This window comes from Bufo bufo, chromosome 6 (genome assembly GCF_905171765.1).
Source record: "Bufo bufo chromosome 6, aBufBuf1.1, whole genome shotgun sequence".
In the NCBI taxonomy this organism is placed as follows: domain Eukaryota; kingdom Metazoa; phylum Chordata; class Amphibia; order Anura; family Bufonidae; genus Bufo; species Bufo bufo.
In genome coordinates, this window is record NC_053394.1 from 167646506 (window position 1) to 167671280 (window position 24775).

Sequence of the window (24775 nt, forward strand, 5' to 3'; positions counted from 1 at the left end):
ACAGTCATTTGTCACCTTGCCTTACAAAATGCATAATATTGAGTGATCAAAAAGTCATATGTACCTCAAAATGGTACCAATGAAAAAGTCACCTCATCCCCCAAAAAATGAACGCCCACATAAGACTCAATCACTCAAAAAATAAAAACCAATGGCACCTGTAAACCAATCCATCAAAATCTGCGGTGCAAAAGCCATATGGCGATGCTTCCTCTCTGAGTACTGCCATGTGCCCCCAGAGCAGTTTACCACTACATATGGGGTGTTGCTGTATTCGGAAGAAAATGGGTAACAAATTATGGGGTGCTTTTTCTCCTATTACCCCTTGTGAAAGTGAAAAATTTGGGGCTAAAGCAACATTTTATTGGAAGAAATTAAACAAGTGTTTCCAAATTCCATAAATGCTTATGGAGTCAAAGTGCTCAGTACATCCCTTAATATATTATTTTAGGGGTGTAGTTTCCAAAATGGGGTCACTTTTTGAGGGTTTCGACTGTAGGGGTACGTCAAGGTCTCTTCAAATACAAAATGGTGCCCAAAAACCATTCTAGAAAAATCTGCCTCCAAAATCCATATGGCATATTTCCTTTTGACCACTGCCACGTGCCCCTACAGCAGTTTACCACCACATATGGGGTATTTCTGTAGATTGCTGTCACGGATGAAGTAGGGGAGAACACCAAAAGACAATCAAGAAGGAAGGGGAAAGACACTAGGCCTCACCGCTAGGTAAGGAAAAGGGTCACCACCTATAAAACCCTGCCCCTGGCCCTAACTCCTATCCGTATGGGCACCTCTCGATGGTAGAGATACCCATACACGGAAACCTAGATAACTCTGGTGACCCTCAGATGCCCTAAAGATAATGACTGGGCAGAGACCACCTGTTCCTTCCCTGGTGAAGGAACTAGCGTCTCACTGAGGCCTAGTAAACAACCGGGGGGGGGGGATACAAAACACAACAAGCGGAACACTTAACTTCAGAGGATGAAGGATGAACAGGACTTCAACACGAACCACACTCCAGCTCTTCCAGGACCAAAAGAAGCTATCCCAAGCAAGGAGTGATGGGAAAAGTCAGACTAAATAGGGTGTGGTAGAGGTCACATGATCCACACCTAAACAGGAGGTGTGGACATACCAGCAACACACAGACAAAGTGAAACCAAAAGAGGCTGTCATATTACTAATGCATAGATAATCTTTCAGACCTTCTGGGACCTGTCACAAATGTGACAGTACCCCCCCTTCTATGGGTGACCTCCGGGCACCCAGGACCAACCTTATCAGGATGAGCTCTGTGGAATGCTCTCACCAGACGACTAGCATTAACATCGGTCGCTGGAACCCACATCCTCTCCTCTGGTCCGTACCCTCTCCAATAAACAAGATACTTGAGGGATCTCCGGAGAACTTGGGAGTCCACAATCCTGCTGATCTGAAATTCTAAATTGCCGTCCACCATGACAGGAGCTGGAGGCAAGGAGGACGGCTCAACAGGTTCGACACATTTCTTTAGCAACGATTTATGAAATACGTTATGGATTTTCAATGCCTGAGGAAGTTCGAGACGGAAGGCTACAGGGTTAACAATGGCAGTGATCTTATATAGACCAATAAATCTTGGGCCCAACTTCCAAGAAGGTACCTTAAGTTTAATGTTTCTTGTAGACAACCACACAGAATCACCCACTCTCAGGTCCGGACCACTCATACGTCTCCTGTCAGCCACACGCTTATACCTGTTGCCCATCTTTTTCAGGTTATCTTGGATTTTCCGCCAAATAGAAGACAAAGAAGAGGAAAATCGTTCCTCCTCAGGAATGCCGGAATTTTGAGCACCAGAAAATGTACCAAACTGTGGATGGAACCCATATGCCCCAAAAAACAGCGACTTATCAGTGGATTCCTGTCTACGGTTATTTATAGCAAACTCAGCTAATGACAAAAATGAAGACCACTCTTCCTGATTCTCTGAAACAAAACATCTCAAGTAAGTCTCCAGATTCTGATTAGTGCGCTCCGTCTGTCCGTTCGACTGAGGATGAAAAGCCGAAGAGAAGGACAATTCTACACCCAGACGAGTACAGAACGCTTTCCAGAATCTGGAAACAAACGGAGTCCCTCTATCGGACACCACATCAGACGGAATGCCATGTAGTTTCACGATGTTGTCGACAAACACCTGTGCAAGAGTTTTAGCATTGGGTAGACTAGGAATGCAATAAAGTGTGCCATTTTACTAAAACGATCTACAACCACCAGAATCACAGTTTTTCCCAAAGAATTCGGTAAATCCGTGATAAAATCCATGGACAAATGGGTCCAAGGTCTGGACGGGATGGGCAATGGAAGCAGAGATCCGGAAGGCCGAGTATGTGTCACCTTAGCACGTGCACAGGTACCACAGGCTGACACATAGTCCTCAATACACTTACGCAACCCCGGCCACCAAAATCTGCGAGAGATGAGATCGACAGTCGATCTGCTCCCAGGGTGCCCAGCAAGCACCGTACAGTGATGTTCCTCGAACACCTTGTGACGTAATTCGGAGGGAACAAACAAGGGAACCCTAATTCCTTTCAGCAGTAGAGAGTTTTTTAGAGAAAAATGCACATGGGCGCCATTTACTAGGTGAAGGACCTTGCTACATGATTGCTCCTACCCCTACCTCGGACACGTCAACCTCAACAATAAATGGCTGAGTCAAGTCCGGTTGCATCAGAATAGGGGCCGAAGCAAAACATTCTTTCACAGCAGAAAAGGCCTGTAATGCCGCATCAGACCAGACAGAAATATCCGCACCTTTCCTAGTCATGTCTGTTAAAGGTTTAACCACTGATAATTAGTTCAAGATAAATTTACGGTAGTAGTTGGTAAACCCCAAAAACCGCATAAGCGCTTTCAGATTTTCGGGTCGATCCCAGTCCAACACGGCACGGACCTTCTCGGGATCCATACGAAAACCTGAGGATGAGAGCAGGTAACCCAGAAATTGCACTTCCTGTACAGCAAATACAAACTTTTCCATCTTAGCATACAACTTATTCTCTCTTAGGATCTGTAACACCTGTCTCACATGATCCTGATGAGTCTCTATATCAGGCGAATAAATTAGTATGTCATCAAGGTATACCACGACAAACCTCCACACCAGATGAAAGATGTCATTGACAAAGTCTTGAAAAACCGCAGGAGCATTGGTTAACCCAAAGGCCATGACCAGGTTTTCAAAATGACCCTCAGGGGTATTAAATGCGGTCCTCCACTCATCCCTCTCCTTGATCCTTACCAGATTATATGCCCCCCTCAGATCCAACTTAGAGAACACCTTGGCACCGACAATCTGACTAAACAAATCCGGAATCAAAAGGAAGGGGGTAAGGATCACGGACGGTAATACGATTAAGCTCACGGAAGTCCAGGCATGGTCTCAGGGTACCATCCTTTTTCTTTACAAAGAAAAACCCAGCAGCCACTGGGGACTTGGATGGTCTAATATGTCCCTTTGCCAAACTCTCGGTAATATACTCTCGCATGGCCTTTCTTTCGGGTTCCGAAAGATTATACAACCTAGATTTGGGCAATTTAGCTCCGGGAATAAGATTGACGGGACAGTCATACTCCCGGTGCGGAGGCAACTCCTGATTACCACTCTCAGAGAAAACATCAGAAAATTCTGAAATGAACGAGGGTACAGTTTTAGTGGTCACCATAGAGAATGATGCATTAAGACAGTTATCCATGCAAAAATCACTCCAATCGAGAATCTGTCTCGCTTGCCAGTCGATGTTAGGGTTATGTTTGCTTAACCATGGTAAGCCCAACACCAACGGAGCAGGCAGACCCTCCAATACATAACAGGAGATAGATTCCTGATGCAAATCACCCACTCATAAATATATGTCATTCACTACCTGCGACAGACATTTTTGGGTGAGAGGTGCTGAGTCAATTGCAAAGACAGAAATACTTTTCTCTAATGCATTAGTAGTCAACCCATGAATGCTACAAACTCTCCATCAATCAAGTTAACTCCTGCCCCACTGTCGATAAATGCTTCGATTTTCACAGTTTTGGACCCTAGCGCCACCTCGGCAGTCAGGAGAAAACAAGTACTACCAGTAAAATACAAATGTGGGTTTTCTTGCTCCACACCACCAATAGTAATTTGAGGATTAAAAGGTTTTTTCTTTTTGTTTACACCTTGATGCTGCAAGTACGGACAAATGTTCACAAAATGTCCCTTCTTGCCACAATAAAAGCAGACTCCTTTCACATGACTCAAGCTTTTGCCAGGAGTAGCTCCTCCTAACTGCATAGGCTCATCACAAGGCGCAACTACCAGTGTCTCTCCACAATAAGTGTCAAAGGAAGCAGTACCCTTATTGGACAGTACGTCCTGAAGGTGAGGACCCCTAGATCTCTCCCTCAGGCGTCTATGTAGACGTACAGCAAGGGACATAGCTGCCTCCAATGACACAGGACTTTCATGAAAGGCCAACGCGTCTGCAGTCTCTCAGAGAGACCCTGACAGAATTGGCTTCGGAGAGCAGGATCGTTCCACTCATCTCCTAAATTCAGAGAAATAGGTCTCCGCAGAACGATCTCCCTGCCACAAACTCCGTAACTTGGTCTCGGCCTGAGAGATCCGATCCGGGTCATCGTAGATGAGACCCAAGGCTCTGAAGAATTCATCTACCGACCGGAGAGACAGTGATCCGGTCGGCAGAGAAAAAGCCCAAGATTGGGTGTCCTCTTTAACCGCCTCCGGACCGCCTAACGCAGGATCGCGTTCCGGAGGCGGCAGCCCTGCGCACAGTCACGCATATATGCGTCATCTCGCGAGACGTGAGATTTCCTATGAACGCGCGCACACAGGCGCGCGCGTTCACAGGATCGGAAGGTAAGCGAGTGGATCTCCAGCCTGCCAGCGGCGATCGTTCGCTGGCAGGCTGGAGATGCGATTTTTTTTAACCCCTAACAGGTATATTAGACGCCGTTTTGATAACAGCGTCTAATATACCTGCTACCTGGTCCTCTGGTGGTCCCTTTCGCTTGGATCGACCACCTGAGGACACAGGTAGCTCAGTAATAAGTAGCACCAAGCACCACACTACACTACACCCCCCCCTGTCACTTATTAACCCCTTATTAACTCCTGATCACCCCCCTGTTATTGAACACATACGGACATCTGAATGGAGCCTTACAGGGGGGTGATCAATGACAGGGGGTGATCACCCCATATAGACTCCCTGATCACCCCCTGTCATTGATCACCCCCCTGTAAGGCTGCATTCAGATGTCCGTATGTTTTTTACGGATCCACGGATACATGGATCGGATCCGCAAAACACATACAGACGTCTGAATGGAGCCTTACAGGGGGGTGATCAATGACAGGGGGTGATCACCCCCCTGTCATTGATCACCCCCCTGTAAGGCTGCATTCAGATGTCCGTATGTTTTTTTTACGGATCCACGGATACATGGATCGGATCCGCAAAACACATACGGACATCTGAATGGAGCCTTATAGGGGGTGATCAATGACATATAGACTCCCTGATCACCCCCCTGTCATTGATCACCCCCTTGTAAGGCTCCATTCAGACATTTTTTTTGGCCCAAGTTAGCGGAATTATTATTTTTTTTCTTACAAAGTCTCATATTCCACTAACTTGTGTCAAAAAATAAAATCTCACATGAACTCACCATACCCCTCACAGAATCCAAATGCGTAAAATTTTTTAGACATTTATATCCCAGACTTCTTCTCACGCTTTAGGGCCCCTAGAATGCCAGGGCAGTATAAATACCCCACATGTGACCCCATTTCGGAAAGAAGACACCCCAAGGTATTCCGTGAGGGGCATATTGAGTCCATGAAAGGTTGAAATTTTTGTCCCAAGTTAGCGGAAAGGGAGACTTTGTGAGAAAAAAAAAAAAATAATCAATTTCCGCTAACTTGTGGCAAAAAATTTTTTTTCCGATGAACTCGCCATGCCCCTCATTGAATACCTTGGGGTGTCTTCTTTCCAAAATGGGGTCACATGTGGGGTATTTATACTGCCCTGGCATTTTAGGGGCCCTAAAGCGTGAGAAGTAGTCTGGGATCCAAATGTCAAAAAATGCCCTCATAAAAGGAATGTGGGCCCCTTTGCGCATCTAGGCTGCAAAAAAGTGTCACACATCTGGTATCGCCGTACTCAGGAGAAAATGGGCAATGTGTTTTGGGGTGTCATTTTACATATACCCATGCTGGGTGAGATAAATATCTTGGTCAAATGCCAACTTTGTATAAAAAATTGGAAAAGTTGTCTTTTGCCGAGATATTTCTCTCACCCAGCATGAGTATATGTAAAAACACACCCCAAAACACATTGCCCAACTTCTCCTGAATACGGCGATACCACATGTGTGACACTTTTTTGCAGCCTAGGTGGGCAAAGGGGCCCACATTCCAAAGAGCACCTTTAGGATTTCACAGGTCATTTACCTACTTACCACACATTAGGGCCCCTAAAATGCCAGGGCAGTATAACTACCCCACAAGTGACCCCATTTTGGAAAGAAGACACCCCAAGGTATTTCGTGATGGGCATAGTGAGTTCATGGAAGTTTTTATTTTATGTCACAAGTTAGTGGAATATGAGACTTTGTAAGAAAAAAATAAATAAAAAAATCATCATTTTCCGCTAACTTGTGACAAAAAATAAAAAGTTCTATGAACTCACTATGCCCATCAGCGAATACCTTAGGGTGTCTACTTTCCGAAATGGGGTCATTTGTGGGGTTTTTCTACTGTCTGGGCATTGTAGAACCTCAGGAAACATGACAGGTGCTCAGAAAGTCAGAGCCGCTTCAAAAAGCGGAAATTCACATTTTTGTACCATAGTTTGTAAACGCTATAACTTTTACCCAAACCATTATTTTTTTTTACCCAAACATTTTTTTTTTATCAAAGACATGTAGAACAATAAATTTAGAGAAAAATTTATATATGGATGTCGTTTTTTTTGCAAAATTTTACAACTGAAAGTGAAAAATGTCATTTTTTTTGCAAAAAAAAAATTTTTTACATTTCGATTAATAACAAAAAAAGTAAAAATGTCAGCAGCAATGAAATATCACCAAATGAAAGCTCTATTAGTGAGAAGAAAAGGAGGTAAAATTCATTTGGGTGGTAAGTTGCATGACCAAGCAATAAACTGTGAAAGTAGTGTAGTGCAGAAGTGTAAAAAGTGGCCTGGTCATTAAGGGTGTTTAAGCTAGGGGGGCTGAGGTGGTTAAGCAAAGAAATAATCATACCCACACGATGACACTATGGACGCAGCTTAAAGTATAATTTACATAACTCCCTGAACCGGATGAAATTGTCACTACCCCCGGAAAACCTGTCCGGGAGAGCCACCTTCGGTTCAGGACAGGCCTGAGACCCACCACCGGAACCAGCAGCCTGTGGACTCTGAATCTGCAAGACAGTTGCGCGGAGGTCTGCTACCTCCAAAGTCAGATTCTGCATCTGTTCGACCAGTGCAGTCATAGCATCCATAGCTGCACAGATCAGAACAAAAAATGGTGGTATGGGCTTGGGATAATGTCACGGATGAAGTAGGGGAGAACACCAAAAGACAATCAAGAAGGAAGGGGAAAGACACTAGGCATCAACGCTAGGGAAGGAAAAGGGTCACCACCTATAAAACCCTGCTCCTGGCCCTAACTCCTATCCGTATGGGCACCTCTCGATGGTAGAGCTACCCATACACGGGAACCTAGATAACCCTGGTGACCCTCAGATGCCCTAAAGATAATGACTGGGCAGAGATCACCTGTTCCTTCCCTGGTGAAGGAACTAGTGTCTCACTGAGGCCTAGTAAACAACCGGGGGGGGGGAAGGGAATACAAAACATGACAAGCGGAACACTTAACTTCAGAGGATGAATGATGAACAGGACCACACTCCAGCTCTTCCAGGACCAAAAGAAGTTATCCCAAGCAAGGAGTGATGGGAAAAGTCAGACTAAGGTCTAGTTTACACGAACGTATGGCTTTTATACTTTTTTGCGGTCCGTTTTTCACGGATCCGTTGTTCCGTTTTTGAGTTCCGTTGTGTTTCCGTTTCTGTTCCGTTTTTTCGTTCCGTTTTTCCGTATGGCATATACAGTAAACAGTAATTACATAGAAAAAATTGGGCTGGGCATAAAATTTTCAATAGATGGTTCAGCAAAAACGGAACAGATACAGAAGACATACGGATGCATTTCCGTATGTGTTCCGGTTTTTTTGCGGACCCATTGACTTTAATTGAGCCACGGAATGTGATTTGCGGCCAAATATAGGACATGTTCTATCTTTCAACGGAACGGAAAAATGGAAATACGGAAACGGAATGCATACGGAACACATTCTGTTTTTTTTGCGGAACCATTGAAATGAATGGTTCCGTATACGGAACACAAAAAAACAGCCCGTACACCCGCAAAAAAAAACGTTTGTGTGAACTAGGCCTAAATAGGGTGTGGTAGAGGCCACATGATCCACACCTAAATAGGAGGTGTGGACATACCAGCAACACATAGACAAAGTAAAACCAAAAGAGGCTGTCAGATTACTAATGCATAGATAATCTTTCAGACCTTCTGGGACCTGTCACAGATGTGACAATTGCAGAATCAGAGTAATGGATATTGAGGTTTATTTGGCTGTTAACCCTTGCTGTGTTGCAAGAAAACATTGATTAACATAAAAAAATAAAATCTACAAAAGAAATAAAATTTTGAAATTTCACCTCCATTTTCCTTTCTTCTTGTGAAACACCTCACAAAGTTTTTAACATCAGTCTTGAATAATTTGAGGGGTGTTGTTTCTAAAATGGGTGGTTTCCATTACGTAAGCCCCTCAAAATCACTTTATAACTGAATTGGTACTTAAAAAAATGGTTTGGGAAATTTTGTTGAAAATTAAAAAAATTAATTCTAAAATTCTAAAGCTTCTAACGTCCTAAAAATTTTTTATGACATTTACAAAAGGATGCCAACATAAAGTAGACAAATGGAAAATGTAAAGTAAAGTAATAACTATTTTGTGAGGTATCACCATCTGCCATAAAAGCAGAGATTCATATTTAGAAAATAGTGAATTTTTCCAAGTTTTCCAAAATTTTTTGATTTTTTAAAATAAATAAATAAATGGTAAAACGTATTGACTCAAATTTATCACTAACATGAATTACAATGTGTCACAAGAAAACAATCTTAGAATGGCTTGGATAAGAAAAAGTTTTCCAAAGTTTTTACCACAAAAAGTGACGTCAGATTTGCAAAAATTAGACTGGGATTTAAGGTGAAAAGTGGCTCAGTACTGAAGGGGTTAAATATACAGGGGTATACATTTGTCAGAATGCTAAGTGTTTGGGGATACATATATGGAAATAACCATATATGGAGTCAGGGAGGCGATTCCTTAGCAAAAGAGAACATCAGCCAACTGCATGTGAAAGGCAGTCGGCCCATTGGGAATTCCCGATAGGGAGACAGTTAAAAATAAAATCACTGTAATAATTACTATGATACTGCGCTTTTGGGACTGTGGGCGTATTAAGGTTAAAACACGGGTATCATCAGTGAGTTGTCTCCAGCACATGGGTATACATCAATACACAAGTATCTAACTGGCTTAACCAGTGTACCTGAAATGTAGACTTCTATTCATGCACTGGTGCTCCTGCTTGTGCTCCCGTGCTTGATGCGGAGGTTTGCTTTCCTGCACTCAGAGATTGTCGATTAGGTGAGTGTTGTTCGTCGAATCATCGATGCTGTAGTTCAAGGAATGAGTCCAGGTATCGTGTAGTTTGGCGTGCTGCCTCGCGCCCCGGCCGGTGGCGCGCTGTTACAGCAGGTAAAGATTGCACAGAAAGTTATTAGCGCTCGCTCGGAGCTGTGAGTGACGTCACTGCCACGGTCATCAATGACCACCGGTGCCAGGTATCTCTTCACCAACGCGTTTCGAACAGCCGCTGTTCTTCCTCAGGGAGTATTACTTGGCTGTTCACGCTCTTTCTATTTATGCGCTCATCTGAAAACCTTAACCCCTTCCATGCCAAACCTACATAGAGTTGTTTGCCTTTGAATGATGATTGGGGATAGATCTATGTAGGTTTGGCATGGAAGGGGTTAAGGTTTTCAGATGAGCGCATAAATAGAGAGAGCGTGAACAGCCAAGTAATACTCCCTGAGGAAGAACAGCGGCTGTTCGAAATGCGTTGGGGAAGAGATACCTGGCACCGGTGGTCATTGATGACCGCGGCAGTGACGTCACTCACAGCTCCGAGCGAGCGCTAATAACTTTCTGTGCAATCTTTACCTGCTGTAACAGAGCGCCACCGGCCGGGGCGCGAGGCAGCACGCCAAACTACACGATACCTGGACTCATTCCTTGAACTACAGCATCGATGATTCGGCGAACAACACTCACCTAATCGACAATCTCTGAGTGCAGGAAAGCAAACCTCCGCATCAAGCACGGGAGCACAAGCAGGAGCACCAGTGCATGAATAGAAGTCTACATTTCAGGTACACTGGTTAAGCCAGTTAGATACTTGTGTATTGATGTATACCCATGCGCTGGAGACAACTAACTGATGATACCCGTGTTTTAACCTTAAAGGGACACTGACAGGCCTTCTGAGCATAATTAGCTCTTTATATGCCCCCCTAGGTCTTATAATAAGTTCCCAATTCATATAAGTATTATCCCTGTGCGCATTATAAAACGTTAAAAATAATCTTTATAATCACCTCTCCTTTCTGCCCAAGGGGCGTTCTTTGTGCCACATTTGTGCCCAGCCGCGTCCCAACTGCCGGATCCTTAGACACGCCCATCTCATTAGTATTCACTTCGCTGGGCGGTATTTTCCAGTCCCCGACATTCGGAGATCATGCGCATGCGCCCTGCACCCTCGCTCGCCGGGATCACATTGCGGCAATTGAATACTAATTAGATGGGCGTGTCTAAGGATCCGGCAGTTGGGATGCGGCTGGGCACAAATGCGCCACAAAGAACGCCCCTTGGGCAGAAAGGAGAGGTGATTATAAAGATTAATTTTAACGTTTTATAATGCGCACAGGGATAATACTTATATGAATTGGGAACTTATTATAAGACCTAGGGGGGCATATAAAGAGCTAATTATGCTCAGAAGGCCTGTCAGTGTCCCTTTAATACGCCCACAGTCCCAAAAGCGCAGTATCATAGTAATTATTACAGTCTCTCTCCTTGTGCGGCAGACTTTGTGGTTCTGCCGCAATACCGCTGCTGCTACATATAGCGTTCACGAAGCGCCTCTGAAGCAACCTTTTAGTCTCTAAAAATAAAATCAACATTATGTAACTGCAGGGTACATAGGGCTACTAGCAATTTCCCTAGCAAGAGGGCATGGATTGTCCTCCTGAGCACCCTTTGGAACAAATCCAATAAGCACACAAACAAACTAACAGTTCATACTCGAGCAGTGCAGGGTACTTTTTCTAGTTTATACATAGTTATTAGATCTCCCCTCAGTCTTCTTTTTCCTAAACTGAATATCCCTAATTCTGATAATCTTTCAGGGTACTGTAGTCCACCCATTCCGGTTATTACTTTAGTTGCCCTCCTCTGAACCCTCCCCAGCTCTGCTATGTCTGTCTTGTTCACAGGAGCCCACAATTGTACACAGTACTCCATGTGTGGTCTGACTAGTGATTTGTAAAGTGGTAGGACTATGTTCTCATCACGTGTATCTATGCCCCCTTTGATGCAACCCATTATCTTACTGGCCTTGGCAGCAGTTGCCTGACACTGGTTTCTACAGCTTAGTTTGCTGTTCACAAAAATTCCTAGGTCCTTTTCCATGTCAGCGTAAGGCTCCATTCACACGCCCGCAAATGGGTCCGCATCCGTTCCGCAAACCCATTCATTCTCTATGGGGACGGAATGGATGCGGACAGCACACAGTGTGCTGTCCGCATCCGCATTTGCGGAGCGCGGCCCCGATCTTCGGGTCCGCCGCTCCGCAAAAGATAGAACATGTCCTATTCTTGTCCGCAGCTGCGGACAAGAATAGGCATTTCTATAGGGGTGCCGGGCGGGTGTGTTGCGGATCCGCAACACACCACGGACGTGTGAATGGAGCCTAAGGGTACTTTCACACTAGCGTAGTTAGAATCCGTCAGGCAGTTCCGTTGCCGGAACTGCCTGCCAGATCCGTAAATCCATATGCAAATGGATCTCTCTTTTTTCCAGATCCGTTAGACTTATTCATTAAAATACTGGTATCATCCGGAATAACGGATCCGGTATTTAATTTTTTCAAAGCTAGAAAGAACTGCGCATGCGCAGACCTGATTAATACATTTCAATGGAAATTAATGCCTGATCCGGCAAGTGCGGTAGTGTTCTGGAATTTTGGCCGGAAAAAATACTGCAGCATTCTGCACGATTTTGTTTGGTCAAATACCGTACAAGGGACGGAACGGAAGACATCCTGATGCATACTGAAACGGATTGCTTTCCATTCAGAATGTATTAGGACAAAACGAATGCTTTTTTTTCCGGTATGGAGACCCTTTATCGGATTTCAATACTGGAAAAGAATAACGCTAGTGTGAAAGTACCCTTACCCAGTGTTTTACCATTAAGTATGTACTAGTGACTTGCATTATTCCTTCCCATGTGCATAACCTTACATTTGTCAGTGTTAAACCTCATCTGCCACTTCTCTGCCCAAGCCTCCAATCTATCCAGATCCATCTGTAGCAGTATACTGTCTCTTCCGTGTTAATTACTTTACACCGTTTAGTGTCATCTGCAAAAATTTATATTTTACTGTGCAAGCCTTCTCCAAGATCATTAATAAATATATTGAAGAGAATAGGGACCAATACTGACCCCTGAGGTACTCCACTAGTGACAGTGACCCAATCTGAGTATGTACTGTTAATAACCACCCTCTGTTTTCTATCATTGAGCCAGTTACTTACCCACATACAGACGTTTTCTCCCAGTCCGAGCATTTTCATTTTATGTACCAACCTTTTATGTGGCATAGTATCCAGATAAAATCTTTTGGAGAGTGGATCACCCAAGAGAACCTCAGGTGACACACTGTGAAGCATTTCCACAGGTTCCATGTCCCACACTCCAGACTTCGGTACACCTCCTCTATCGCAATGGACAAGCTGCCCTGGCCTCATAGCCTATTGATCCTTCCCTGATAGACAAGCAGGCTCTGGCCTTCAGTTCATCTCCAGTGTTTTTCCCCATTTTTCTACATCTGTTAACATTTTATTAAACTACATTTTTCAGTCCGAGATACTTTTACTGATGACCTATCTTCCTGTGTAGTGCTGTGGCCTTCTCCCTGCTCACCAAGCACAACGCCGTACATTGTATACCAGCTATGCTTGGTATCGCAGCTCAGCCCCATTCACTAGGTCATGTGAACAATGAACGTGTGGTCAATCGGCCAAGGGAAAGCTCAGAGAAGGCCGCAGTGCTACAGTGGGCACCGATGCCTTCTCAAACAGCTGATTGGCGGGGGGTCTCTGGTGTCAGACCTACACCTATCAGATGCTAACGACCTATTCAGAGGATAGATCATCAGTAAAAATATCTTGTTAAACCTCTTTAAATCAGTAATTTTCTTGAGTAGTCGGCAGATTATGGGCAGAGTTATCAAGGAATATTATCCTTACTAATATATGTTCCCAATCATCCACCAGGGCTGGAGTGAGGGCTGTCTAGGGCCCCAGTGTATGCTATACTTACCCCAAATAGATTGATTACAGTGTTGAGAGCCAAGATAGCCACTTTAATAATCTGATATCCCCTGCATGAAAGTGCTGAATAGGGATTACCCCCATACAGCTTTTTGGCTTTGCCGCCCTGCTAATGGAAATATTTTTAGTGTATTCTTAAATGTTGTAGCCTAGGCTATACATACTAGGTTACAGCTCTGATAGGAGTCTTTGTAACATACATCAATAAAATTAAGTGTTTTATTACAGCTTTTCCCACTTCAGGTAGGAAGAACAGAGAAATGGTACAACATGGAGTCATAAGAATAGATACTGCAGATTTATTACGATATCGGGACATGTCACATGAGGTGACAGGTCCCTTTTTAAAGCCTTTACTCCAGAGAATCTGCCTGTTTCATCATAGCCAGGTGTTTGGTTTATAACCAGGTTGTTCTGTGGATTATATTGCTATATACTGGCTTATGTTTCAAGCTACCTTTTTCTCCTCCTGACAAGGCTGTCATCAGGAAAGCCATGTGGGCACCTCCTTCTGACATTCATATGCATAAATTTTGTGTGTCAAGCCATTTTGCCATACATATATTATGGATTAAATGAAGAAAAAAATGGTGTAATTTTTACTTACGCTGGTTACTCTTCACGATAATGTTTACTATATTGTATGGGTTATAAAGGTTACAGGGATACAAACTACTGTTTTGTTATATTTAAAGAGGACCTTTCATGTTTTTTTATTAATTGAGATAAATACCTTTACTTGGGGGAACCCCCCGGTGATGCTGCCACCCTGCCTGATTTTAAAAAATATCGCTCCTACGCCCAGCTGTGCCCCCCTGCAGTTTTCGCGCTCAGTATGCTAATACTGAGCATCGGTACAGGGAGGAGGAGCTACCAGGGTTTCTCAATGGGTGTCTCCTTCTCCCTGGCTGTGCCGCAATCCAATCACAGCGGAGAGCATCATAGCCAGGGAAAAGGAGAGCTTTTTTTTCTACCTGATCGCGGCACAGCAAGGAAGAAGGAGCCCATTGAGAAACCCTGGCGTCTCCTCCTCCCTGTACCGATGCTCAGTATTAGCATACTGAGCGTGAAAACTGCAGGGGGGCACAGCGGGGCGTAGGAGCGATATTTTAAAAAAATCAGGCAGGGTGGCAGCATCACCCCGAAAGTAAAGGTATTTATCTCAATTTATAAAATACCATGAAAGGTCCTCTTCAAGTATGCTACAAGAATGCATTTATTGGAAGGGTTTTTGCTCTGTTATTTTAACTTACAGAAACATAACTTTAGTTTACCTTAGGCTAGTTTCACACTAGTACTAGCAAACCTGCAGGCTGTTCTGGCAGGAAATAGCCTGCCGGATCACTTAGCATTAGGGCATTGTCGGAAGCTTGTAAGACTCCGGTCGGCCCCATTAGCTATAATGGGAACTGACGGAGATCCGGACGTGTTTTGGTAAATAAGCAGAGAAACGGCCAAAAGAAAACCGCTGCACTAAGAAACTAACCTCAGTAATTGTCAATGACACATCCTCTGGTTTTGATTCCAAAAAGACGACCCATCCAAGTTTTAATCTTGACCATGTTATACGATACCTGTGCATATGTGCAGTAGTTCTTATCACATCAGTTGTAACCCAGCTTTCTTTCAACTCTGTATCAGAAAATGTTGAGTTCCTACTGACTGATAGGGAAGCTTTGTTACAACTGTTCTCAAAGACTCAGCATTCCTGGAACCCAGCTATCCATCTCATTATTGGTATGTTAGTAATCTTAGACTATGGGAAGTCATCAGTTGGTAAGATTACAAAGATAATGATAATCAGTTGGAAAGCTGGGATCCAGCAGAGCTGAGTCTTTCAGATCAGATGTAACACAGCTTCCCCAAGTCTATGAAGCATTTGTAACACATTACAAGACATTCAGTGGTTAGTAGTAGGGTTGCCATCTGGCTGGTAACCCACCATCCTAACCAGTATTCCTAGCAGGAGGCTTGTGCCCATATTTAATTTTAACTGGCACTTCTAAAAAAATACCACTTTGCTACAAATGACTGTATCTCAGTCCATATAGAACCTAGAGTTATGCAGGTGCTGCAGCATTATATCTCGGGCTGTATGGCAGCTAACACTGCGATCCTGGTCTTGTTTTAAATCTTAGACCTGGCTAATACATATGTATAGGTTCTATACAAGCTGAGATATTCCAGGTTGATGCAGCTCCCACAGCCAGCCTGGAGGACAGCGGGTGCAGTGGTGCAAATGCTGACAGGCTGCAGGGACAGAAAGAAAGGTATGTGTTCTTGGATTTCCAGTAAGACTTCAGTCAAGCACCAGAAAGAAACTGACCAAGCATTTAATTGTATTGAGAAAAAAAACTACTTTTTTTTCTAATTTATTCTATAATATACCTGAAATGGTACAAACAAGCATTTAAAAATCAACTTTTAAGATATCTGTCAAAATGATGGTAGACATATTGATAGAGTTAATTTTATCAAATGTTCAACTTTCACTTGCAACAGTAGAAAAATGTCCGGTTAATGGATTTTGAACGTTACATCTATTTTGCTCCATCAGACCAAATTATAGTAATGAACTTAATGCAAAAGCATTCCAAGTTTCCCTGCTTAGGGTAGTTTACAAACACAGATTTTGTGCCTAACCAGTCAGTAAATCTGAGCAACAAGCCGTCTGACCTGGCAGAAAGTCTATTTAGTCTGAAAATCTGTCTGAAAATCATTATTATGACTTTGATTTGTAACAACAGGTTTGTATATGAACAAAGTGAAAACTTCTTCATAACTACTTTTGTGTAGAGCATTAAAATATATGTATGTGTAAGTGGCCATGGCTGACAACCATCCAGATATTTTTTAACCATTTCAATCTTGCCGTACTCTATAAATGCTATAAACCTAATCCAACAAGCATAACAATATATATCCCCCCCCCCCCCCCCCCAGGGAGTAATCAATAAAGTGGCATAAACAAATGGTAATATTTCACAAAATAAAAATAAAAATTCCCATGGAAATACATCCATATGGGGGGCAGTGCCTACCCTTGCATTGCTCCTCAGCTATATTTCATTATTTTTTGTGACTAAAACACTACAGGAATTTTTTTTTTAAACTGGAGCAAAAGGAAAGAAAGTGTAGCAGTTACCCATAGCTAATTAAATTCATGTCAGAATACAACTATTATTGTATAGCAGCGGTATCTTTAGTCTTGAAATATTTCAGGAGTGCCACATTCATTTCTGTTTAATTATGTGCTGCTGTGTGGATGGAGTGCACAGAGAACCACAGCTTTTACCTACGGTAAGTCACAGTGGAAATATCTGAAACTATATAAAAGAAAAAAGCTCCAGGAGACACCGCATATTGAGGGAAATCTCCTGGTCCCTTAAGCAGAAGTCATGGTTTCGCCACTTCAGTAAACAGTAAGGCTTTCTGCGATTCTTTATCCCTTTTTAGAGTATCATAGATCTAGATAAGTTTAGGTGTGAAAGGTCAAAGAAAATGAAACGACAAACTAAAATACAGAAATTGGCGAGACTTGATTAAGCATGAAGAATATGATGTCCTAAATCTGATTCATCCTTAAATCATTTTCCGGACTTTGATGCTTCGGTGTCTCCTCTGTGTGAGTTTTCTGATGGTCAGCAAAAATGGACTTCTTTGAAAAAAATTTCCCACATTCCAAACAAGAAAACTGCTTCTTTTTTGTGTGATTTTTTTTATGATCAACAAGGACTGATTTCTTAGAAAAACATTTGCCACATTCCGAACATGAAAATGGCTTCTCCCCAGTGTGACTTCTTTGGTGTTCAACAAGATCTAATTTCCTGTTAAAACCTCTCCTACAATCCAGACATGAAAAGCGCTTTGTTGCTGTATGAATTTTTTGATGGTCAACAAAAACCGATTTCTTGGAAAAAGATTTTCCACATTCCAAACATGAAAATGGCCTCTCCCCAGTGTGAATCCTCTGATGTTCAGCAAGAACTGACTTCCGGGTAAAACATTTACCGCAATCCAAACATGAAAATGGTTTCTCTCCCGTGTGAGTTTTCTGATGGTCAACAAGACCAGACTTTTGGGTAAAACATTTACCACATTCTGAACATGAAAACGGCTTCTCTCCTCTGTGAATTTTCTGATGTTCAACAAGACCCCACTTCTGGTTAAAACCTTTTCCACATTCCAGACAGTTATACGGCTTTTCCCCTGTGTGAAGTACCTGATGTTCAACAAGCGATGATTTCCTGTTGAAACTTTTTCCACATTCCAAACATGAAAATGGCTTTCCTGTATGAGTTCTCTGGTGATCAACAAGACTTGATTTCTTCGTAAATCGTTTCCCACAATCCAAACACAAAAATGGCTTCTCCCCTGTGTGCATTTTCTGATGGTCAACAAGACCTGATTTCTGGGTGTAACATTTTCCACACTCTGCACATGAAAACAGCTTCTCGCCTGTGTGTATTCTTTGATGCTTAACAAGATCAGATTTCAGAGTAAAACATCTCCCACACTCTGAACATGAAAATGGCTTCTCCCCTGTGTGAATTTTTTCATGTTTAGCAAGGTCTTGTTTCTGGGTAAAACTCTTCCCACATTCAGTGCATGAAAACGGTTTCTCCCCTGTGTGAATTCTGTGATGTCTTACAAGATCTGATTTATGGATAAAACATTTTCCGCATTTTAAACATGAAAATGGCCTCTCTCCTGAGTGAATTTTTTGATGTTCAATGAGACATGACTTCTGGGTAAAACTTTTGCTACATTTCAAACATGTAAATGGTTTTTCTCCTGTATGAGTTTTTTGATGCCCAAGAAGTCCTGACTTCTGGCTAAAACATTTCCCACAAAGCGAACATGAAAATGGCTTCTCCCCCGTGTGTGTTCTCTGGTGCTGAACTAGATTTGATTTTCTGGCAAAGCTTTTCCCACAGTCCAGACATGAAAATGGTTTCTCTCCTGCATGAATTTCTTGATGTTTTGCAAGATCTAATTTTTTATTAAAACATTTCCCACATTCCAAGCATGAAAATGTATTTCCTCCTGTAGAATTTGGTGTAATATCATTACCTCCTCCTTCAGAATCAGGGGATAAGAACAGGTTCTTGCTGTGACCATCTGTGGAACAAAATATTATTTTCCGCTTTAGTAAAACTTAATGTAATAAAAAGTCATTCTAAGCTCATCCACACGAACACCCTCAATGAGTATGTAATGTGCCTATAGTCTAGAGAAGGAAAGAGGAATTTCTGACTACAGACTAGGAGATACAAAGTTTTCTAGGTTAAAAAACAAAGGGCTACAGTACTTAAAGAACACACACTGCTTCCAGTGACATATTTTGATATAGTGCGATAGTGATTCACAGACTCTGACACTGGCATAAGGCAGTGAGGGGGCTCTGTTACCCAGTTTTCATGTAAGTTCCAGTACTTCAAGTAATCTGATCTTCACTACTCTCTAATTATATCAACTCTTCTTTGCCACTCTGAAATAAAAAAATTTCCCCTTTACCATGCTGTTACCTACCTGCCCAAAACCTACCTTTTTATTTTTTTCCTACACAAAGTTATACAACACATGCATAAACTATCCTATTGTTTACTATGGGTGCAATATATGCCAAAGTGTGTTATTTAGGTACCGTATGTTTCTTCCTAAATTTACACTAATATTACGCATCTTTTTTAGGATACAAATAAAGTCATGTTTGCATACATTTGCTTCCATCATAAGGAAAAAAAAAAAAGTTATTCAGAATGATTGTATATATATATTTTTAAATATGTGACAAAAAGAGCTAAGTGTACATACGCATCTGCAGCATGCTTGATCTGGCACCTAATCCAGCACAAATGCCGGCTGGACAAACATTGCACGCAACAGTATTTGTCCAACTGAAACGCAGCATTTATGCCGGAAAGCGGCCAATAACTTCCGGACCCCATTATAGACAATGAGGATCCGGCAGTGAATTGTAGGATCTTGCGAAATCCAGAAGGCTGCTTATTGCTGGAACAGCCTGCCGGATCTGCTGCCACAGATGTGAACGTACCCTAGTAAGAACGTAGTAAGGGTTGGCCTACAGTTGCACCTCTTTTTGCAGTATATCATATATTACTACACTTTTTACTTGTGGAAACCTACCCCAACATGTACTGAAATCTACATTCTACTGACAAGGAACAAGTAAAAACAACATTACATCTGCTTTGTCACCTATCTTCCCATATTCTAAAAATGTTGTTTGGACTACATTGCACCCTTTGCTCTCAGTACCTCCAGACACTGTAGACAACAGCATTGCTAAGGGTCTTTTTAGAATGGCTGCTGTGCTGCCATGACAAGCACTAATCAACAATATGACTTATACAGCCTTTTCACCAACCCATGTAAAGAGATATCCCCAAGTACATGTATGTACTGATATGTTGTAATTTCTACATGCCTGACCCTGTAACAGAAGATGCTCATTTGGCTTCCTTTGCACTTCTCTCCCCTGCCCATTTAAACAGATTCTCACTTCAGTCCATTTTTTCTCGCCTTGTTTGTGATCGGTCACCAGTTGTTACTCCCTGTTTGACTAACAATTTTAACTTACCGAAATTTTGTTTTCTTTTAAGAAACTCATCTTCAGTAACCCCACTCTTGATCCAATCTCTATTGACTATGGCCCTGATTTACTGGGGCTGTCTCACCTCATCTCTAGAACGGTGGGACTTGCACCTATCTGACATCGGTGGCATATCCTAACAATATGTCACCAATGTCTGAGGTGAGACAACCCCTTTAACACACTCTCTAATCATTTGGCTTGAAGGACTCGGTTTTCTCCTAATTTGCTTTCTATCACTGACAACACCTTAAAAGGCTTCTGTCAGAAGATCTGTACCTATGAAACTGGCTAACGTGTTGCATGTGCTCTTGGCAGCTGAAGGCATCTGAGTTGGTCAGATCATATGTGCCCGCATTGCGGAGAAAATAAAAAAGATGTTTTAATATATGCAAATGAGCCTCTAGGAGCAATGGGCTCAGCTCTCTCTGCAATGGCAATGCCCCCATTGCTCCTACAGACTCATTTGCATATATTAAAACTTTATTTTTCTCAGTAATGCAGGCACATCTGAACATGGGACCAACACAGATGCCTTCAGCTGCCAAAAGCAAATGCAACAGGTCAGCCAATTTCATAGGTACAAATTTGCTGACAGATGCCCTTTAAGGGCACACAAAGAATCCTTATGGGATTGGCCATCAATATCAGATAAGTGAGGGTCCTCCACCTGGATGACTGTGTACCATTTATTGTTCATCAGACACAGCTCCATAATTTTAGTAGTAGGTCTGTCTGGTATTACAATTCACTACATCTTCAGCCTCACATGTTTCAGCCCTTCTTTTTGAACTTGATACCAACCTACACCAATAAATACAGGAATCTCCTCCTCCTCCTCTTTACATTGCCGTTCACCCATTAAATACATCTCCTCCTCTTCTTCCTCATTGACTACTTCAACTTTAATATCAAGGAGATCTTCATCCTGATTCAACAAAAGAAAGAAATAAAGGTCTAGTACACAACAGCAACAATGACTAGATACAGGCAATAATTAAGCTTATTTGCACCAGCCCTTCTAAAGGCTGCGTGTCTTCTTCCCTCTCATTTAAGAGAATTTTCACATCAAGTGGACTACACATCTCCGCTATAGATCACGCAGCATTCATTGTAAGCAACATGTACCTGTTGATCCTCTGAAACACTGGCATCTTCATCTAGACCTTCAGGGGAACACAGAGGACTGGAACATGTCTCTGGCGGATTACTCTTACTGGATTCATCTGTAACAAGCACAAACCACATAATGAGGTGCCTGAATTATTTGTAGCCAGTGTTTGAAGCTCAGCATTTTACAATTCATGATATAGGGTAATGTCCTCAACAGTAACAGGAGAATTTGGTCCATAAATGCAAGTCTTCTAATAAGTATCTTTTGTATAGACAGCCTTTACACAATGGTTCCTAAACAATGAATTACAGGAAATAAGATAAAATTCTATATATAGCGATTATTACTCACATGTTATATTATCTGTAGGATGTTCCATCTCTATATCATATGAGTCATTTTCATCATCAAAATCTTCAACTTTAATATTGAGGAAAACTTCATCCTAAATAGTGTATATTCAACAGGAAAACGGAGGTTAAGAATCACATAGCATCTCTATAGAATAAGTATACAATTATATGGTGACACTTCTGCTCCATGTACCTGATGATTTTGAGGGTCACTGAGGTCTTCTGATGTACAATCCTGCGAATAGTGAGGACTAGAACATCTCAATAGTGAATTTTTCTTATTGGATTTATCTGCAAGAAACGCACCCACACAGTGGCTGAATTACCTTGAACATGTCTTATATGTTGTGATAGATGCATCCAAGTAACTCCTCAAAACTTCTCTCCCCTTTACCATTAATGAAATTCTCTTACCCTGTGATGTGAAGAGCTGGTGATTATCCATCATGACCTTCTTGTATATATCTTTGTATTGTTTTAAGCACTCCCACTCCTCAATGGTTCTATCTTCACGCCTTCTAGGAACCTGACAAACAATGATACAGTCATTATCCAGATACATTATTTCTTGTGATATCTCAGCATTCCCAGCAGCGCTCACCTCTCCAGTCAGCAGCTCAATGATCTGTTTGGCGAGTGTTAGGATCTTCTCATCATTATTTCTCTTACGTATCAGGGCTTTCTTAACAGGGCTCTTGGTCCTTCTCCATTCTCTTAACATACAATGACAGCCTCTGGGGGTCAAACACTCATCAGATGTTTTTTCACTACTGTGTAATCCTGTATGTGGAGAGAGACTCATAAATATCACTATATACATCCTAAGTATCGCTAACCTCTCTGGTAAGGTCACTATGATATTAAAAGGGGTGTTAAAGGGAATTTTTTAAGGGACACAAGATGTTAAAAATAACATCTTCTGGCCTTTTTTAAAAAAAATATCAGTGTAAAACCCCTTTAATACAGCTAGGATTGATGCTCTGAGACATAATTCCTAGAATCCCTTACATCTCCAGTAAGCTGAAAGATAATCTCCAGGGTGAGGTTAAATATCTTCTCAGATATCTTGCTCCTGTTCTGGTGCATCCTTGGTGGGTCAGGCAGGAAAATTACCATTTGTAGAGGATCCTACACTGTAGGAACCCGATTGGGAAAAAGAGGACTGATTCTAACACCACATCATAGACAATTGGGGGTATGTCTTACAACTTGTGCAAAGAGTGGAACAGTTCCCCACATCAACCAATCAGGCCATTGCTTTCATTTTCTAAACGATCTCTGAAAAATAAGAGGTTGGATCCGGTTCTTGTGGGCAACCAATCAGGCCATTGCTTTCATTTCCTAAAGGATCTCTGAAAAATAAGAGGCTAGGTCCGGTTCCTGTGGGCATACATAATGTCACTAACTGAAAATTCTAACAGAAATTATTTAAGGAAATACATAAGTAACTGTATATTAGTTGCTCTCTATTATATACTCTGGAGATGGAAACAATGCCATTGAGATATGCTTAAAATGTAGACTTTCAGCTATAATTCAAGGGGTTTTAAAGAAAATGTAGCACTAACCATTAGGAATTACAGCCACAGCAATTTTTTAATACTTGGATGCACATACATTACTGTCAATGACTGCCTGAAGTATGGAATGCATTATGTCACCAAATGGCAAGTTTACGCCCTTAAGAGGCTTTGCCAGGCCTTTACGGGAGACATCTTGTCTTCAGTAAGTGAAATGCATGCTCAGTCAGGTGGAGTTCAAGTTATTGACTTGGCCATTGAAGAATGTTCCAATTCGTTGCCTTAAGAAGCTCTCATTTTCCTTTTGTGGTCTGTTTTGGGTCATGTTCCATCTGTACTGATTTTGCAGCATTTGAACCTGAGTAGAAAGTATAGCTCCAGGTACTTCAGAATGTATCCTGTTGTTTCTATCACTCCATCAGTGAACATCAGTCAGGCAGTGGCTTTGGCAGCCATGCATGTCCATGCCATAGCACGACATTTGATAAATTATGTGGTATACTTTGGATCATGAAACCTTCTTTTCCCATCATTCTTGTACAAGTTTCCATAATCTTGTTCTCCACCATCTATAGAATCTGGTTCCAGAACTGGGTGGCTTTTCTAGCAACGTGTAATCTGTTCTTGAGTAATACCAGTAGTTCTCGTCTTGATACAAACCCTATGGATTTACATTCATGAAGGGGTCTCTCAAATGTAGACTTGAGAATTATACACCCCCTTCATTGAGAGCGACCTTGACTTAATTGGATGTTGTGAAGAGGTTTTCTTTACCAAGGAAGGAATTGTCTGACCATCCACTTTAACTGTTCTCCATGGTGTTCCAGGCCTTTTGGTCTTGCTGAGCTTGGCAGTGCTTCCCTTTGCTTAAGATTGTACTACATTTTTTATTACCCTAATCGTTTTTTTTTTTCAGCCTAATTGTGGTGTCCTTCACTTGCACTGATATCTCTGGGCTACGTATTTATAATCCTTATGAACAGCTACCAAACACAAAGTCACAATGACACTTTAGAAAAGTCTTCATGCCAACCACGGGGGCCAACACGTTACTACTATGAGAGACATTCTGGCTTTATAAGTGGCTATCTAGGGGGAACTGATGCAAACATAGTGGAGCGAGAAGACCCACAGCCATGAATGTTACACTGTGCAGCTGATAAGATGAACCACAGTAATCCTGAGGTAAATGTGTCCAGGACTGAGCACAGCAGTGACTGGTACGGGCTGGTTGTCAGGCAGAACTGACCCTAGAAACTAGCCCGTCTCTACTATAATACATATAATAACCAGGGGCGTGCAGAGAAATCATAGGGCCCCATCGCAACAGGGGACAGGATCTTTCTTTAAAT

The 24775-nt window shown here is 42.2% G+C and overlaps 2 protein-coding genes across 4 annotated transcripts in view; one reads left to right on the top strand and one right to left on the bottom strand.

The window, feature by feature from the left end:
* The window catches only part of LOC121004114 (zinc finger protein 566-like), a 422297-nt gene that overhangs the window by 306276 nt on the left and 91246 nt on the right, over nt 1-24775 (top strand). The window lies entirely within an intron of this gene.
* On the bottom strand, nt 16238-23048 carry LOC121004100 (gastrula zinc finger protein XlCGF26.1-like). 3 transcript variants are annotated; one of them, XM_040436199.1, is made up of 8 exons: nt 22912-23048; nt 22505-22683; nt 22318-22429; nt 22097-22194; nt 21902-21995; nt 21565-21662; nt 21241-21364; nt 16238-18941 (listed from the first exon to the last, which is right to left on the bottom strand). In XM_040436199.1, the coding sequence occupies exons 2-8, from the start codon at nt 22622-22624 to the stop codon at nt 17386-17388; spliced, it is 2202 nt and encodes a 733-aa protein (XP_040292133.1). In that variant the 5' UTR covers nt 22625-22683; nt 22912-23048; the 3' UTR covers nt 16238-17385. The 3 variants fall into 3 exon arrangements, with proteins under 3 accessions (XP_040292133.1, XP_040292134.1, XP_040292135.1); XM_040436200.1 differs by lacking the exon at nt 22912-23048 and having other exon boundaries at nt 22318-22421; nt 22505-22633; XM_040436201.1 differs by lacking the exon at nt 22912-23048 and having other exon boundaries at nt 22318-22418; nt 22505-22605.

Excerpts from the sequence above, each read along its gene's own strand:
- LOC121004100 (XM_040436199.1), bottom strand. The coding sequence starts at position 22,624 with ATGTTAAGAGAATGGAGAAGGACCAAGAGCCCTGTTAAGAAAGCCCTG. Across the intron at positions 21,996-22,096 it reads GTGACCCTCAAAATCATCAG|GATGAAGTTTTCCTCAATAT; the intron begins GTACATGGAGCA and ends TACACTATTTAG. Across the intron at positions 18,942-21,240 it reads TCCTGTATTTATTGGTGTAG|ATGGTCACAGCAAGAACCTG; the intron begins GTTGGTATCAAG and ends TTTGTTCCACAG.